Source organism: Ostrea edulis, chromosome 3 (assembly GCF_947568905.1).
Source record: "Ostrea edulis chromosome 3, xbOstEdul1.1, whole genome shotgun sequence".
Classification (NCBI taxonomy): domain Eukaryota; kingdom Metazoa; phylum Mollusca; class Bivalvia; order Ostreida; family Ostreidae; genus Ostrea; species Ostrea edulis.
The window spans coordinates 85440800-85456916 of NC_079166.1; the positions used below are offsets into that span (position 1 = coordinate 85440800).

At 36.7% G+C, this 16117-nt stretch overlaps 1 protein-coding gene across 12 annotated transcripts in view; it reads right to left on the reverse strand.

Moving 5' to 3' along the window:
- The window catches only part of LOC125672968 (protein still life, isoform SIF type 1-like), a 74723-nt gene that overhangs the window by 46832 nt on the left and 11774 nt on the right, over positions 1-16117 (reverse strand). For 9 of the 12 annotated variants that reach the window (XR_008801332.1, XR_008801331.1, XM_056159252.1 and 6 more), the window contains exons 3-7: positions 11803-11984; positions 4493-4614; positions 3884-3949; positions 3121-3565; positions 970-2034 (exon numbers count right to left, since the gene is read on the reverse strand). Coding sequence is in view for 10 of the 12 variants with exons in the window: in XM_056159252.1 (XP_056015227.1) it covers positions 970-2034; positions 3121-3565; positions 3884-3949; positions 4493-4614; positions 11803-11984 (1880 nt within the window). In the remaining 2 variants the exon portion in view is untranslated. Of the gene's footprint in view, positions 1-969; positions 2035-3120; positions 3566-3883; positions 3950-4492; positions 4615-5667; positions 6066-6090; positions 8072-11802; positions 11985-16117 lie in introns of those variants that run through there. The other 3 variants (XM_056159257.1, XM_056159258.1, XM_056159259.1) reach the window with 3 other exon arrangements.

Sequence of the window (16117 nt, forward strand, 5' to 3'; positions counted from 1 at the left end):
TAAAGACTCCAAGTTCTCCATGCAGTTTGTGATTGACTATCACATTTATCATAACAAAATACAGAATATTTTATTTCTAATTCAAAGTACTTTAATCAATGAAATCATATAAAAAGATGTTAAATTCATTTCTTTCTATTTAATCACCGATTTAAAAATTTATATTTTTATCCCCATACTATAATAAGCAATTAAGTGATGCATCATAGTTTTTGGTTAAAAATTTATCATGTTAACCGATTTGATATTTTGTAGCAGTGCATGGCATCACCATTCTAACAAACATTCAATGATGTGGGCGTGTCCACAGATTAGAAATTCAGTGTGCATGATGTCACTTCCTTAGGAAGTCTGTGTGCATGATGTCAATTTCTTTGGGAAGACCACTAAATATCTCCAAAACACCAGCCTTAGTAATATAGTCTCCAAATTTATGAAGATGAATGAAAAAAAATGTAATGAACAGTTACTATAATGGATTAAATAAATCCTACAAAGAATGCAAAATTGAGACTGGGGCAAGCACAGATCCCTGGACACAACAAACATATCCCTTCATTATATCTCTTGAAAGAACAAACATGAAATAGAGTATATGATATTGTTTATCCTTTATCTGGTATTCATTAACTGTCAAAAGACTAATAATCATCAAATATCATATAAAAGTTTGGATTGATTTCATAACTTTTCAATCAAATGACTATTTTCCTGGAGTTTAATTGGTTAACTTGATGATAATTCTCTGAGATTTAGATTATCTAAATTGAATGTCTTAATAATTAATTCCCAAGTTCTGATTGGCTGTTTTAATGACTATTTCTTGTGTTCTGATGTGTTTTGATTGGTTGACTTACTGTATCTGATTAGCTGTTTTAATGACTATGTCCTAAGTTCTGATTGGTTGACTTACTGTTTCTGATTAGCTGTTTTAATGACTATGTCCTTAGTTTTGATTGGTTGACTTACTGTTTCTGGACCAGACACTTCCAGCGTTCTCCACAGACATTCCACCAATACCACTGTCAGGGTAACTCTCCGCCCCGTAACTGTCCCGCACACACCGGTCCCGCAGTCGCAGTTCCTCCTCGATCAGGAGTCGTGTTTGTCTAGACTTAGAATTGTTGTTGTTGTTGAAGACCGGGCGAGCTGGGTCCGTTTTCTTGGTGGCCTGGGTACCGTTTTGAGCTTTTTTCACGCGATCGTGAGTGTTTAAACTCTTTGTACGAGCAAGACCAAGTTTATTTGATTTTGAGCCTTTAGCAGCCGTTGAATCGTCATTGAAACCGTTATCCATATTTGGATATTCCGGAGACACAGGCAACGACTGTAACATGCGTTTCAACACGTCACTGTCAAATTCCACCTGACAATCAGGAGTGAGCGGGGTCATCGGGGTCAAAGGTTCTGGAGGTGAAGGCCATTCTGGGGACTCGGAGGAGGATGCAGATATCCTTGACCTTGACACAGTTAAGACTCCATTAACACCTGTAGCACTGACAGACACCTTGTACACTGGGTCTGAGTCTGAGAAACACTTGGTTTCCCCTGATCCCTTTGGTACAAGGACTTCTTTAGAATTTGACTGTCCGTTTTCACCACTGAGGGATGATTGTTCACCTTCTGCACAAGCTACAAGTGATGAAACCCTTTGATGACTAGGATCTGGACGAGTTGGTCTTGGTGCTAAAATGGTGGTTGAGGTGTCAATATAAGAAACCACGTGACCTTCGTCCTTCTGACCTCTGTCCTCTCCAAAAGTCACTGTCGCGTTATCTCCAACAAATGCTGTTTCTATGTGAACAGGTTGTGTTAGTTTCCCTGGTATTTCTCCTTTATTTTGGCTCCCTCTGGTGGCTCTCCGAGGAAAACAGTCCTCACCCTCCTTGCTCTGATAAAATTTATGAGTGAAATGAATGGCTGAAGCCGGTCTCGCTTCACTCAGCAAATTGTGGTCAACAAATGACACAACTGCTGGCATCGACTTCCGGTGTGATGCATCATGGGAGTTTGTTTTACGTAATACAACAGCACCTGTAAAAGAGTAAGAAATTATTAATGCTTTATTTTTCAAATAAATGATAGTCTCTGATAGATCTCTACATTGTAATGATCTCTCACAATTAATTGTCAAATATCAGTCTGATCTCTTACAGTTAAGTCAGTTCTAGGGTGTTACAGATGGACAGACAGACATACAGAGAAACAAACAGGGCCTGAGTCTTGCTGTATGATTCGCTGACAATGTACGAGCTGTTGAACACACAGCTATAGGTTAAGTGATAGCGACAGGATTTATGCTTATGCTAACTCCTCCTTGGCACGTTAATCCACCTCTGGTATGTCCAGGAGTCCATGTTTGCCAAACTCTTAATTTCGCATTCCTTATAGGAGTTATGAGATTAATCACTGTTTGTTATCTTCACCATTTTATACTACAACACATGCTGTTACAAACTAAACATTTCCTGATATACAATGTCACTAAATAATGATTAAATGATAATGTCATGTTGTGCCATACATCACTACTACAAACAAAAACCCCAAACAACAATCGTCACTCAAAATTATAAAATATATTACAAGTGGGGTAGGGATGAGGGATGGGGGTGAGGAGAGGGTGGGTGGGGGCATGGAAATTCAACCTCAGTTAGGCATGCTGTACCATATTTGATTTATCATTGATTATGACACAATATATAATTTAGGATTTACATGCACATTACATGGCGAGAGAAAACACTTTGTATTGTTTTCTTCGAATTTCGATTTGATGCAGCTTTTAAGGAGGGCAGTCCACTTGCAGGTCTATTAGTGGTTTACACATATAGTCTAAAAATGTTTTCTGGGTACACTCGTTCCATCTATCTGATAAGTTTTTACATAAAAGTTAGACTGAGGATTTTGATATCTTTGAATTTGTTCAGAGCACCTGAATTAATGCATTATTCTTTCCACGAAACATAAAAGAATACTCCTCCATTATTTACATGTATAGGATGTAGAAATTCCACTATGGGATTTGCTCTCTTTAAATTGACAGAGCCTTAAATTGTCCTATTAATATCCCCCCCCACCCCCAGTCAAATTTCCCCAATACCCTCTACACAGTCCTACCTGTCACATTATCATACACAGAAGAAGCTGATGGCGGTTTGAGTATTCCAATTGGTTTAAACGTCTGAAGCTCGCTGAGGGGTGTTGTCGGTCCTCGGGGGATAGTGGCAGACCTCTCTTGTCTGACAGTCAGTGGGTCATGTGACTCTTCATGTGACTCTTCATGTGACAGCTGATGGGGAGCAGAGACTGCTCTTTTAGCCGGAGAGTGAGTGGTGGATCTGGGGTCCTGCTGAAGTGAGGGGTGGTGGTGATACGGAGAAGAGGATCTAGGGTCTGGCTGACTTGTGGCGTGGTGGTGATGTGAAGAGGAGGATCGAAGGTCTGGCTGACTTGTGGGGTGGTGGTGATGTGAAGAGGAGGATCTAAGGTCTGGCTGACTTGTGGGGTGGTGATGTGTTGGTGAATTGGGTGATGAAATTGATCGATCTTTGCCTTTAACCTTCTGTAAATAATCACGTAAGTCTTGTCTTTATACAAAAATCTTATTTTTTTAATTGCATGCAAAGTTTGACTGTGAGTAATAGCGAGCTCAGTCTTAGAGAACTTGCTGAGATTGAGATTACTCGTTTGAATGTGAGTATAGCGAGTTTAAGCTGACTCGATCAGTCTTAGAGAACTTGCTGAGTTTGAGATTACTAGTTTGACTGAGAGTAAAGCTAGTTTAATCTGACTCAACTTAGGGGGACTCAAGTCTTAGAGAACTTGCTGAGTTTGAGATTACTCGTTTGACTGAGAGTATAGCGAGTTTAAGCTGACTCACCTTAGGAGGGCTCAGTCTTAGAGAACTTGCTGAGTTGGCCTTTCTGGAGAATTTCTGAGCTGGATTCTGGTAACGAAAAAAACCAAAAACATAACTGAAGTCTCTCATCTAATAATTCCACACAAGGAATCATAATATCAAAGTTATATTTTCATTTATATATACTGAACTTTTTTCAAATTCCAAAAATTACACATCTCTGCACAATACTAGAATATGTATGTACTCCCCCCCCTGACATCAGCAGCCTTCCACCCCTCCCCACCTACCCCCTCAGTAAATGTGTTCACATAGAGAAATGGTGAAGCACCATATCAAAATTGTTAAAACATCTGATCTGAAACCCATGGAATATACATTATTTCCTGACTGACAAATTTTCCTTGCTCTCTGTGTAATCTGATGTCCTGTGTAGTTCAACACAAAATGTCAAACTAATCAGAACTCACTGTATGCCACAGCCATGATACACAGACCCCCCCCCCCACACACACAATACTGTATACTCACTGTACACAACAGATATATATATATATATATATATATATATATACACAAACTAAAATACATCAGATTGACCCCCCCCCCAAAAAAATACATTGTACTCACTGTACAGCAGTCTCTAAACCTCTGGGCGTCAGTCGGAGTGGTGAAATTCAGTCCCCACTCACAGCGATCGGTGGGATCTCGCCAGTGGACGAAGCTCTCAGTGGCTGGACAAATGATCGTTCCTTAAAACAGAAACCAGAAAATGACTGACCATTCTCCATAACAGTCGGAAAAATAAACACTATCAGCCTAAAACACAGAAAAATAAACACTATCAGCCTAAAACACAGAAAAATAAACACTATCAGCCTAAAACACAGAAAAATAAACACTATCAGCCTAAAACACAGAAATATAAACACTATCAGCTAGTCTATTACACATCTAAAACATAACACTAAAATAGACACACAGGTCTAAAACATTCCATATAAGATATAAGCAGCTATATTCATTATGATTTTAAAACTAACGAATGAGTGAACGTACAAGCTTGCACAACATGTACTTTCAAAACATAATGATATCCTTCTATCAAAGTCATAAAATCTCAAATGATTTGTAAAATGTTGTTTAAACCAGCATATCTTCGAGTCAATATTTAGAAATCGATACGAATTATTATTCCTAACAATACGTCTGTTCCAGGCCTGGAAGAACATGCAATAATTACTTTCGCTTCCTCCTTTGTTATTACACGTAGACTGGCCTCTAAAGGAACACGCTTTTTTAGTGTATTTCAATAATTTATCCTTCTTTTTGTATTTTGGAAGGACATTTTTTCACAACACACACTAATGAAAGGAAAACTGTAATGAACCAGGGATTGATCGAGTGAGTGTGAGCAAGAATCCACTGAAATGTAGATTTATAACCAACAAACAAAATATCCAACTGTATCAAACACACACTTACTATATATATATATATATATATATATATATCCAAATTGCATTTTTAAAAAAATCAGTGTCCGGTATAAAATATTAATAAAATGAAAGCGCTTGCGTTAAATTTTTAACTTTGTGTACTGTTTATTCTATTTCTTTTAATATATATATATATATATATATATATATATATATATATATATATATATTGTTTTTTTACTCCTGATTTTTGTTTTCAAATATAGCAGGTTCTAAAAAATAATGAATCCTATTATCAAAAATATTTCTTTTCCACAATGCTAGCAGAACCTTAAAGTTTGACAGTGAGAAATTGAAGTACATTACTTTTGGTGATTCAATGTACATGTATCTCAGAAATTATCCTGTCCTTCAGCTAGGGTATCAACAAATCCTCAGATATAAAATATGAAATGACAGACAAGCTTTAGCACAGTGGACATCATTAAACTCCTCACAACAAACCAACTGTCTGATTAAACAACTTCAATGTTGTAGATCAACTCATTGTTGACACAAAGACTGATAAAATTCCAAAAATGTTATTGTTGTTTTTTCAGCGCCCATTTACGGATTTTCATAAGAGCACATTTAAATCCTATCACCTCCTCACAAAGCTTCTAAATCGAGCTGTCAATGTCCAATCATCCAAAAAGAATTTGCTGAAAATCATACTGAATGAATGCTGATTGGAACATTTAAATTTTTGGAAAAAAATTCAAACACACGGTTGAATGAGATGAAACATACCGTCTAGCGACAGCAGAATTCCTTGTAATACGGAAGCTTTTATAACCCACGTGTAACTTTTCACCCGACTTTAAGTGAAATCACCTGAGCAAGGTGACAAATTCTTTAAAGTGAGATCTTTGTCTGCAGGGAGAATTTTCTGACACACAATACTGTTTGGTCCATTAAACAGCTTCCGTCCTGCAGACAGGTGTAAAATCACTCCATTTAAATCAACAGGCTATATATACACACAAGTAAACACATTCCGTACACATTGCAGTGATGCCAGTTATAAATAGCTCATCCCATGCATATATTCAAATGTGTCACATTCATTCACAAGTTTGGAAATTATATCTAAAAAAAATTTGTAAAATAGATGTATATATTTGAAACTGCTAAGTGACAAATTCAGCACATTCTGACACTGTAAATCCTGAGTTAAAATCCTGCAGGACATTTTTTTTTATATTTTCTGGTGATTTCTACTAATTGATAGTGTACTTTTTCAGTCAGTAAGGCAAATTTTAAAGTCCTTCATTTTAGAATATCACAACCATCTAGCTGTATCTTCTTCAAGCATTCATCATAATTTATATCAATTACACCTACCACCACCACCCCTCCCCAATACCCATGTAAATCACTGCTCCCATATCTGAAACTCTCTGGATTCATCCTTAGATGCTCCAACATGAGCTGGGGTGGATCAAGAGATTTTCAGGTTGTTTATGTTTACTTTTACATATTTCACTCAGATACATGTAAATGTACTTCACTCAGATCAAACATGGGAGTTTTATACACTGAGTGCATTAGTACTGTTACCTTGATCAAACAGGTACGAATCTATTACACTTGTAATGAAACTTAATATTTTATCATCATTGAAGATGAGTATACAGATTAAGCTCTAACAATGAAACTGACAAGAACAGCTGCAATTAATCAGGTGGGACTCCTCTGACATCCATTAACAGGTGAATCCTGACCTTACATGAACCCGGGATTATGACTCGTGACCTTAGCTCACCCCTGGGGAAACACAGAGATGCATTGGGGAGATTACATACACATATATCTGTATCTGTGTAAATTAGACCCAATCTATGTAAACTAGTCACGGCACATCTGGCAGGATGTTCTCCATATCTTATCTTGATTCTTCAAAGGAGAAAAACTTGATATACAAAGTTTTACAGTAAAGAACCTGGGTACTAGAGCAATGATGAATAAAGATAAACAAGTACCCAAAAAGTGAAGAGGGATGCTGGGGCTGCAACTTAAACGTGCCTCAAACAAAAACACCAAATAAACAAAAAACACCAAACAAATAAAACCAACAAACAAAAACACCAAACAAACATTAAACACCAAAAGAAACAAAAAACACCAAACAAACTAAAACACCACCAAACAAACAAAAAACACCCCAAAAAACAAAAACATCAAACAAACCAAAACACCAAACAAACAAAAAATACTAAACAAACAAAAACATCAAACAAACAAAAACACCAAACAAAAACACCAAACAAATAAAAAAAACCACCCCCCCAAAAAAAAACCCACCAAACAAAAACACCATCAAACAAACAAAAAGGAAAAACACCAGACAAACAAAAACACCACCAAACAAAAAACCAAACAAACAAAAAGGAAAAACACCAAACAAACAAAAACACCACTAAACAAACAAAAAAGCCAAAATCACCAAATAAACAAAAACACCAAACAAAAACACCATTGTTTTTTATGCACCAGTCACTAAATTTCGAAGGGGTCAGTTTTAATGGATCATTAAGAATTTACAGATTTTTCAAGGGAAGCAACTTCATGGATATGATTGACATTGATAAATTGTGTAAATTCAATAGAGACACTCACAGAATCCATGAAAATTGAGACCCAACAAAATCAAATGAAACATGAAGAGACTTCCTGTAAGTAAGATGATCTAGCAGATTAAGGAATAAGATCCAGGTCAGATGAAAATAGTTTGAGGAGGATGAGGAGTTGAAACTCCCATACGTTTCTGTCATCTGACAATTTGATGACATGATTTTTGGGGGGAAATTAAATAAACTTTTTCAATATGCAATGAAAATGACATTTAAGGAAGCACTCCACATCATCATAATGGCTGACTTCCTTTCAAAACATGATTGAAAATATAAACATCAGCAATATTTGTCTATTCAGCCTAGTTGAGTAGCTTAGTAGGTTAGCAGTCCTCAACTGCAGAACTGATTTTTCTTTTTCAGACTGCGTTCTACTAAATTTCTATTTTTTGACTGGTTTTTAATTTCAAAATGTTGTTGAAGCTAGTTCATATCCTCCACTTTTCACTCATATCAAATTTCTCGGGTGTAGCATTGCTCCTTAAAGACAACACTAAACAACATGCAAGGTATACAGTTAATATTGCACTGAGTACTTGTACTATAGTCAGGGTAATATTACAGTCAGATTATTAGTACTTGATAGTCAGGGTAATATTACAGTCAGATTGTTAGTACTTGATAGTCAGGATAATATTACAGTCATTACAGTCAGATTGTTAGTACTTGATAGTCAGGATAATATTACAGTGTATAGTCAGATTGTTAGTACTTTATAGTCAGGGTAATATTACAGTCAGATTGTTAGTACTTTATAGTCAGGTTAATATTACAATTAAATTGTTAGTACTTTATAGTCAGGGTAATATTACAGTCAGATTGTTAGTACTTTATAGTCAGGGTAATATTGCAGTTCAATTGGTAGTACTTTATAGTCAGGTTAATATTACAATTAAATTGTTAGTACTTTATAGTCAGGGTAATATTACAGTCAAATTGTTAGTACTTTATAGTCAGGGTAATATTGCAGTCAGATTGTTAGTACTTTATAGTCAGGGTAATATTACAGTCAGATTGTTAGTACTTTATAGTCAGGATAATATTACAGTCATTACAGTCAGATTGTTAGTACTTGATAGTCAGGATAATATTACAGTGTATAGTCAGATTGTTAGTACTTTATAGTCAGGGTAATATTACAGTCAGATTGTTAGTACTTTATAGTCAGGTTAATATTACAATTAAATTGTTAGTACTTTATAGTCAGGGTAATATTACAGTCAGATTGTTAGTACTTTATAGTCAGGGTAATATTGCAGTTCAATTGGTAGTACTTTATAGTCAGGTTAATATTACAATTAAATTGTTAGTACTTTATAGTCAGGGTAATATTACAGTCAAATTGTTAGTACTTTATAGTCAGGGTAATATTGCAGTCAGATTGTTAGTACTTTATAGTCAGGGTAATATTACAGTCAGATTGTTAGTACTTTGTAGTCAGGGTAATATTGCAGTTCAATTGTTAGTACTTTATAGTCAGGGTAATATTACAGCTAGATTGTTAGTACTTTATAGTCAGGTTAATATTACCGATACAGTTAAATTGTTAGTACATGTACTTTATAGTCAGGGTGATATTATAGTTAGATTGTTAGTACTTTATAGTCAGGGTAATATTATAGTTAGATTGTTAGTACTTATACTTTATAGTTATAGGGTAATATCAAATGTACTTCATTATCAGTTAAGATCAACATTCATCATATGTTTTTTGATGAATTTAGTTGTTCATCAGACATTGAATCTTGCCCCTAAGAGATGAACATGTACGTGTCTGGTGTTGTTGAAGATGATGTTCATGAACTGATAAACAGTAAAATTTTAGTACTTACAGAAAGTCGTCCTTAAAGTTAAATGATTTTACATGGAATGAATAGGTTCCTGTAGCTGTTCACAAACACACACACACACAAAACTGGAGTTGTGTACTTGAGTAGGAAATTTTCATACAAAATAATCTAGACAAAAAGCTGATAGCATGTACACAAACAACCAGGAACAATGTACACTGTTTAATTCCATGTGATTGTTTTGTTTTCTCTCTAATCAATTTGATTTTCCTGACCGCTATTTGCATGCTTTCATGCCCCTTTATACGAGAGCCTTAAATGATTGGGAACAAAAATATCTTATTGACTTAAAGGTCTACACATGGGTCGGAGAGGCATGTAATATTTGCTGTTGCTCAGGAAGATGGGGGGGGGGGGGGGGGGGGGGGGGGGGGTTGGTTAACTCATAAATGTCCATCATATGAAAATTCCTCCGCAATACTTTACAATTTTCTCACTGTAGAAGATTGAGATTCTCACAGGGGCCCCTGAATCTCAAGTGTTCTACCATCTGATCTATCTGGTCACCAATGTGACCACTACACTCCTCCCCATAGATGTCTGTACATAGAAAACCAAGGCCTTGCTGCAACTCTCATCTGTCATTTCCTGGGGATACTTGAACACAATGAACCTGACTGGTGCAGTCTTAATTGATCTGATAATTCAGTGAATTGAACACTTGTAATGACTGGAGATTAAAAAGGGTCCACATGGTCCAAATTCTGGTTTGGTCTGTAGCAATGTCCCCATCTTTTTAAACATGATAATTATTTGCTCATTATACATCATGTCCTCTTATTATTCATTGTACACGTCCTCTTATATGTCTGTTGCAATCAGAGGACAGTTAGTTAACAGACACAGGAGCTTGTTTACCTGGCTGTTAGATAATTATGATACCTGGCTGTCAGATCATTATGATACCTGGCTGTTAGATAATTATGATACCTGGCTGTTAGATAATTATGATACCTGACTTTCAGATAATTATGATACCTGGCTGTCAGATAATTATGATACCTGACTGTCAGATAATTATGATACCTGCATGGCTGTCAGATAATTATGATACCTGGCTGTCAGATAATTATGATACCTGGCTGTCAGATAATTATGATACCTGGCTGTTAGATAATTATGAACCCTGGCTGTCAGATAATTATGATACCTGGCTGTATGATAATTATGATACCTGACTGTCAGATAATTATGATACCTGGCTGTTAGATAATTATGATACCTGGCTATTAGATAATTATGATACCTGGCTGTCAGATAATTATGATATCTGGCTGTCAGATAATTATGATACCTTGTTGTTAGATAATTATGATACCTGGCTGTTAGATAATTATGATACCTGACTTTCAGATAATTATGATACCTGGCTGTCAGATAATTATGATACCTGACTGTCAGATAATTATGATACCTGCATGGCTGTCAGATAATTATGATACCTGGCTGTTAGATAATTATGATACCTGGCTGTCAGATAATTATGATACAAGGCTGTATGATAATTATGATACCTGCATGGCTGTCAGATAATTATGATACCTGGCTGTTAGATAATTATGATACCTGGCTGTCAGATAATTATGATACCAGGCTGTATGATAATTATAACTACATGTACAGTTGTTTGATAATTTTGTAACATTAAACAGAAAGGGAGAAAATGCAGCAGACCAGGATTCAAACCTGGACCCCCTGAATCTCTAGTCAGGTGCTCTAACAACTGAGCTAACTAGCCACCTACAATCAACCCGGCTGACTGCTACATTTCAATACCTGGTTTGTATGGTAATTATAACATGATAAATATAATTCTTGGCTCTTTGATAATTTCATTACCGGGTTGTTTGAGAATTACAATGCCTGACTTTGATAATTTCAATACCTGGTTGTATGAGAATTACAATGCCTTACTTTGATAATTTCAATTACCTGGTTGTATGAGAATTACAATGCCTGACTCTGATAATTTCAATTACCTGGTTGTATGATTTTAACGTCAAAGATTTTTTCTATGTGTTTGTTGTAGGCGGTGATCTGAAATACAGTACTAGGCGTGTCCTCGATACAGGAAATATTGACGGGTACGACGTCCGCAGACACTCGCTGCCATCTCATGTAGTCCCCATCCCCATGGACACGGAAAATCTCGGCCCAAAATCTAGGGGAAAAAAAACAACAGCTTCATGAAAAAATCTTTACAAATCATTTTCTGTCCAATTTTCTAATTTGTGTAGTTTCAGGCATTTCTTCAAACACTTCTGGTATTTTCTGAAAATAAATATGACTTGGTATTTCTTTTATCTGTAAGCATGTACTTGTCTTCAATGAATTTAAATGAAATGCTTTGATTGGATGCAGATTAGTCTAGAGCTGAAGTGAGAGATTGGCTTTGTGCAGTGTAAAGGGGGATAACTCCTACATCAGCATAATGTCCCAGCTCAGTATTCTGAAGCATTGAATTGATAAAACAATCTCTGGTCTTACACCCCCCCCCCCCCCTATGAAAAACTAAATGCATGCATCTGAATTAAAATAATAATCACTTCAAAATACATGCTTGATACAAAGTTTTCAGATACTGATGGATAATCTTGAGAGATATTCACGGCATTGTTGATAAAGAAGATTTTAATGCAATATTGCAATCCCACGCTAAAATTCCTGAGGGAACCGAACAAGTGCACAATGTCTAGACCAGGAGACATGATAAATCGAGAAAGCTGCAGTTCTATAAATAGAATTCCTCACCCCCAACTATACACACAGTACAGAGAACAGACCAGCTAGCTTTTCTCACAGAGATGACACAAGTAAACTCCACAAAGTATCACAGTAAAATTATTCCAAGACGAAACCCTGAAGTTATAAGACGAAGTGGGCTTCTGCACCTCCAAAATCAATGCAAACGAAATACACCATCCCAATATCAAGCCACATTGATTGCTATGACAACAGAATTTAGTTCATTGATTTCCATGACAACAGATGGTGCTCTTGGGCCTTTTAAAAGATGACACCCGAGTCTTGTGTCAATTTCAGTTGGTATTCAATTTATGGATAGAGAAAAAAGAAATCAATTTTATCTTGTTAACTTGTGTTTCTAAATAGCTGTGTGCATTTGACATGATCATTTGTTTATTTTGGTGGCAGAAAAAGAATTATATTTACAGATACATCAATATCTGTACCCCCAGTAGCTCAATTAATGGAGTCTATACACTCGGTGACTGACAGAAAAAAGACCTTCACATTCAGCACTCACAAAACGAGAGACATAAATCATGAAGAAAGAAATATTAATCCTAAAGAAAGGCGACCAGCTAAAGGCCAATTACTGAAGAACCTTTCATTAATGTGTTCATCTGTGAGAAAGCCAAATCAAATTCTCACTTTTATCACTATCATTCACATTACTGGAGATTAAATCCTCCCGGGTAGAGTTTTAGCGATTCTAGCTTTCACGAATTGACACTGGAAAACAATTCTGCCAAATCAAGTCCTCACTAATTTAAGGAGGAATATACTACACCACAGAAATTTTGATATGGATAAAAAGTGGAGGATATGTATAGAAATACTTTAAAATTGAAAACTTCTAAATTTCTTTATTTAGTAAAAAAATAGTTTTAGTAGAAAAAAGACTCACACCAACAATATATAGTTCAGCAGTCAACACGCTAACTTCTGAGCTACTCAGCTAGGCAATTAAATGGAAAACGGATAAAAATAATATTGCTGATATTCAGATTTTCATTCATGTTTTAAAAGGAAGTCAATCATTTTGACGATGTAGTAATTATCTCCTAATTAAGGAATCTCACTTTAGTGTTCATGTATAAGTATTAATTATCCTTTGTTTTATTTCTATTGTGATAAGAACACCCATGCCATGGATCGGGTGGTGTACAGACAAAGTGATAGATTAATTGAATATTGTTTTACGTCCCTCTTGAGAATATTTCACTGATACGGAGATGTCACCACTGCCGATGAAAGGCTGCAAAATTTAGGCCTACGCTCGGCGCTTATGGCCATTGAGCAGGGAGGGATCTTTATTGTGCCACATCTGCTGCGACATGTGACCTCGGTTTTTGTGGTCTCATCCAAAGGACCGCCCAATTTAGTCGCCTCTTACGACAAGCAAAGGGGTACTGAGGACCTGTTCTAACCCGGATCCCCGGGTTGGGGTACTGAGGACCTATTCTAACCCGGATCCCCAGGGTGGGGTACTGAGGATCTATTCTAACCTGGATCCCCGGGGTGGGGTACTGAGGACCTATTGTAACCCGGAGTCCCAGACATTTGGTGACTAACCTGTAACAACAGTTTGTGATAATTCGTCTGCTTATCAATCTAGGGCTCATGTGACTGGTCAACAGCGGATGCTTACTCCTCCTTCAGACACCAGATCCCACCTCTGGTGTGTCCAGGGGTCCGTGTTTACCCAACTCTTAATTTTTTATATTCCTCATAGGAGTTATGATCGAGATTGATCTTTATATACTCATTATCTTCACCTTTTCATGAGATTTATCACTGTTCACCATTTGTATTTTTTAATGTTTATAATCAATTAATGAATGCTTATATCTATAAACTAGCTCTGATTAAAATGTCTTAACGGTTTGAAATGTGCTGCTCTCTAAAGATAACAGCTGGCTCAGTCAACTTCATACCAGTTTTGACCAGTTTACTACTATCACAAAGAGCTCTGTATTAAAATTATATCCACATTTCCTCTGGTGGTGGGGGAGAGTAAGCGAATCAGACACTTGGCTTGCGAAGATGGACGGAGACAAGAAAATACTTTCATTTTCATTGTGGAATTTAACACAGAAAGCTAGCAGTGTAGTTTATTGCGAATGGTGCAATGGAATGTGTATATTGCATTAAATAACATACAAATCTCGGGGCAGGTGAGGAATCATAATTTCCATTCACTGTATTTATACTGTGTACAAACTTAATGTCAGTATTAAACTGGTGTGCACAATGAGATATACATAAGGAAGAAGAACCGGTCACAAATTTTGTTTAGGATCTCTTCATGTTCAACCACATGGCCTGGGTTCTATCAGAATCTCTTCATATACAACCACATGGCCTGGGTTCTACCAGAATCTCTTCATGTGCAACCACATGGCCTGGGTTCTATCAGAATCTCTTCATGTTCAACCACATGGCCTGGGTTCTATCAGAATCTCTTCATGTTCAACCACATGGCCTGGGTTCTATCAGAATCTCTTCATGTTCAACCACAAGGCCTGGGTTCTATCAGAATCTCTTCATGTTCAACCACTAGGCCTGGGTTCTATCAGAATCTCTTCATGTTCAACTGCGAGGCCTGGGTTCAACTGAGAGGCCCGGATTCAATCAGAATCTTTCATGTTCATGCAATTCTCGATCCCAGCACCACATTAAACACAGACATTTAACATTTAGTAGTGACTGTTTCTTAGCCAAGAGCCAAGCATTAAAAGAGACAGTTACAGGTCATTTAAAACCCAGAGTCCTGTGGCATCACGGTAGGCATTGACCCAGTCCAAAACCCTCACTACAACATATTGTGTTTATATAACTTAAAACACAATGCATATTAACGGTTTAATTGTAGCGATGTCTCGATGTCTCGTCATGAATGAAAAATTTCAGACGGGACACAATTAATGGAAACAATATACAAATAATAGCACAACATGATTTATTATGTTAACAACAGCATAAGGGTCTTGCATACTTTATCATATTTACAACAGCACAACACTCTGGGTCACAATGGTGGTAATTTAAAAGTCCGTCATCACGACATCACATCTAACCTGACACAGGACCTCAGTTTACAAGGCCTTGACCAGAAGACGAGCCAGTCTGGTCGAGCAGCCAACAGCTGGAACAGCAGATCGATCCCTATACCAGACTATGTTAACAGTCCAAGTGTATCACAGAGGGGGTTCGAACCCATCACCTCACACTCACGAACATTTTTCATTCTACCGACTAAGCAAATCAGGTCAATGAATTATATACTGTACTTAAGAAACGCAGCTACAAGTAAGATATTAGTGGAAATTATTTATCAGCGGAAATGAAATACATGTAATGAACATCGAAATACTCACAACTGATAACTGACATCACTTTTCTTGGGTCGCCTCATTGCCAAGGTCACAGGGTCAGAGGTCACACAGCCAATGTCACACGGAGGACTATATCAGAAGTTTACTAAATCATATAAATCCTTGTAAAATCTGGAAAAGTTGAGACATCACTGCCCACTAGCTCTTGTCTGAT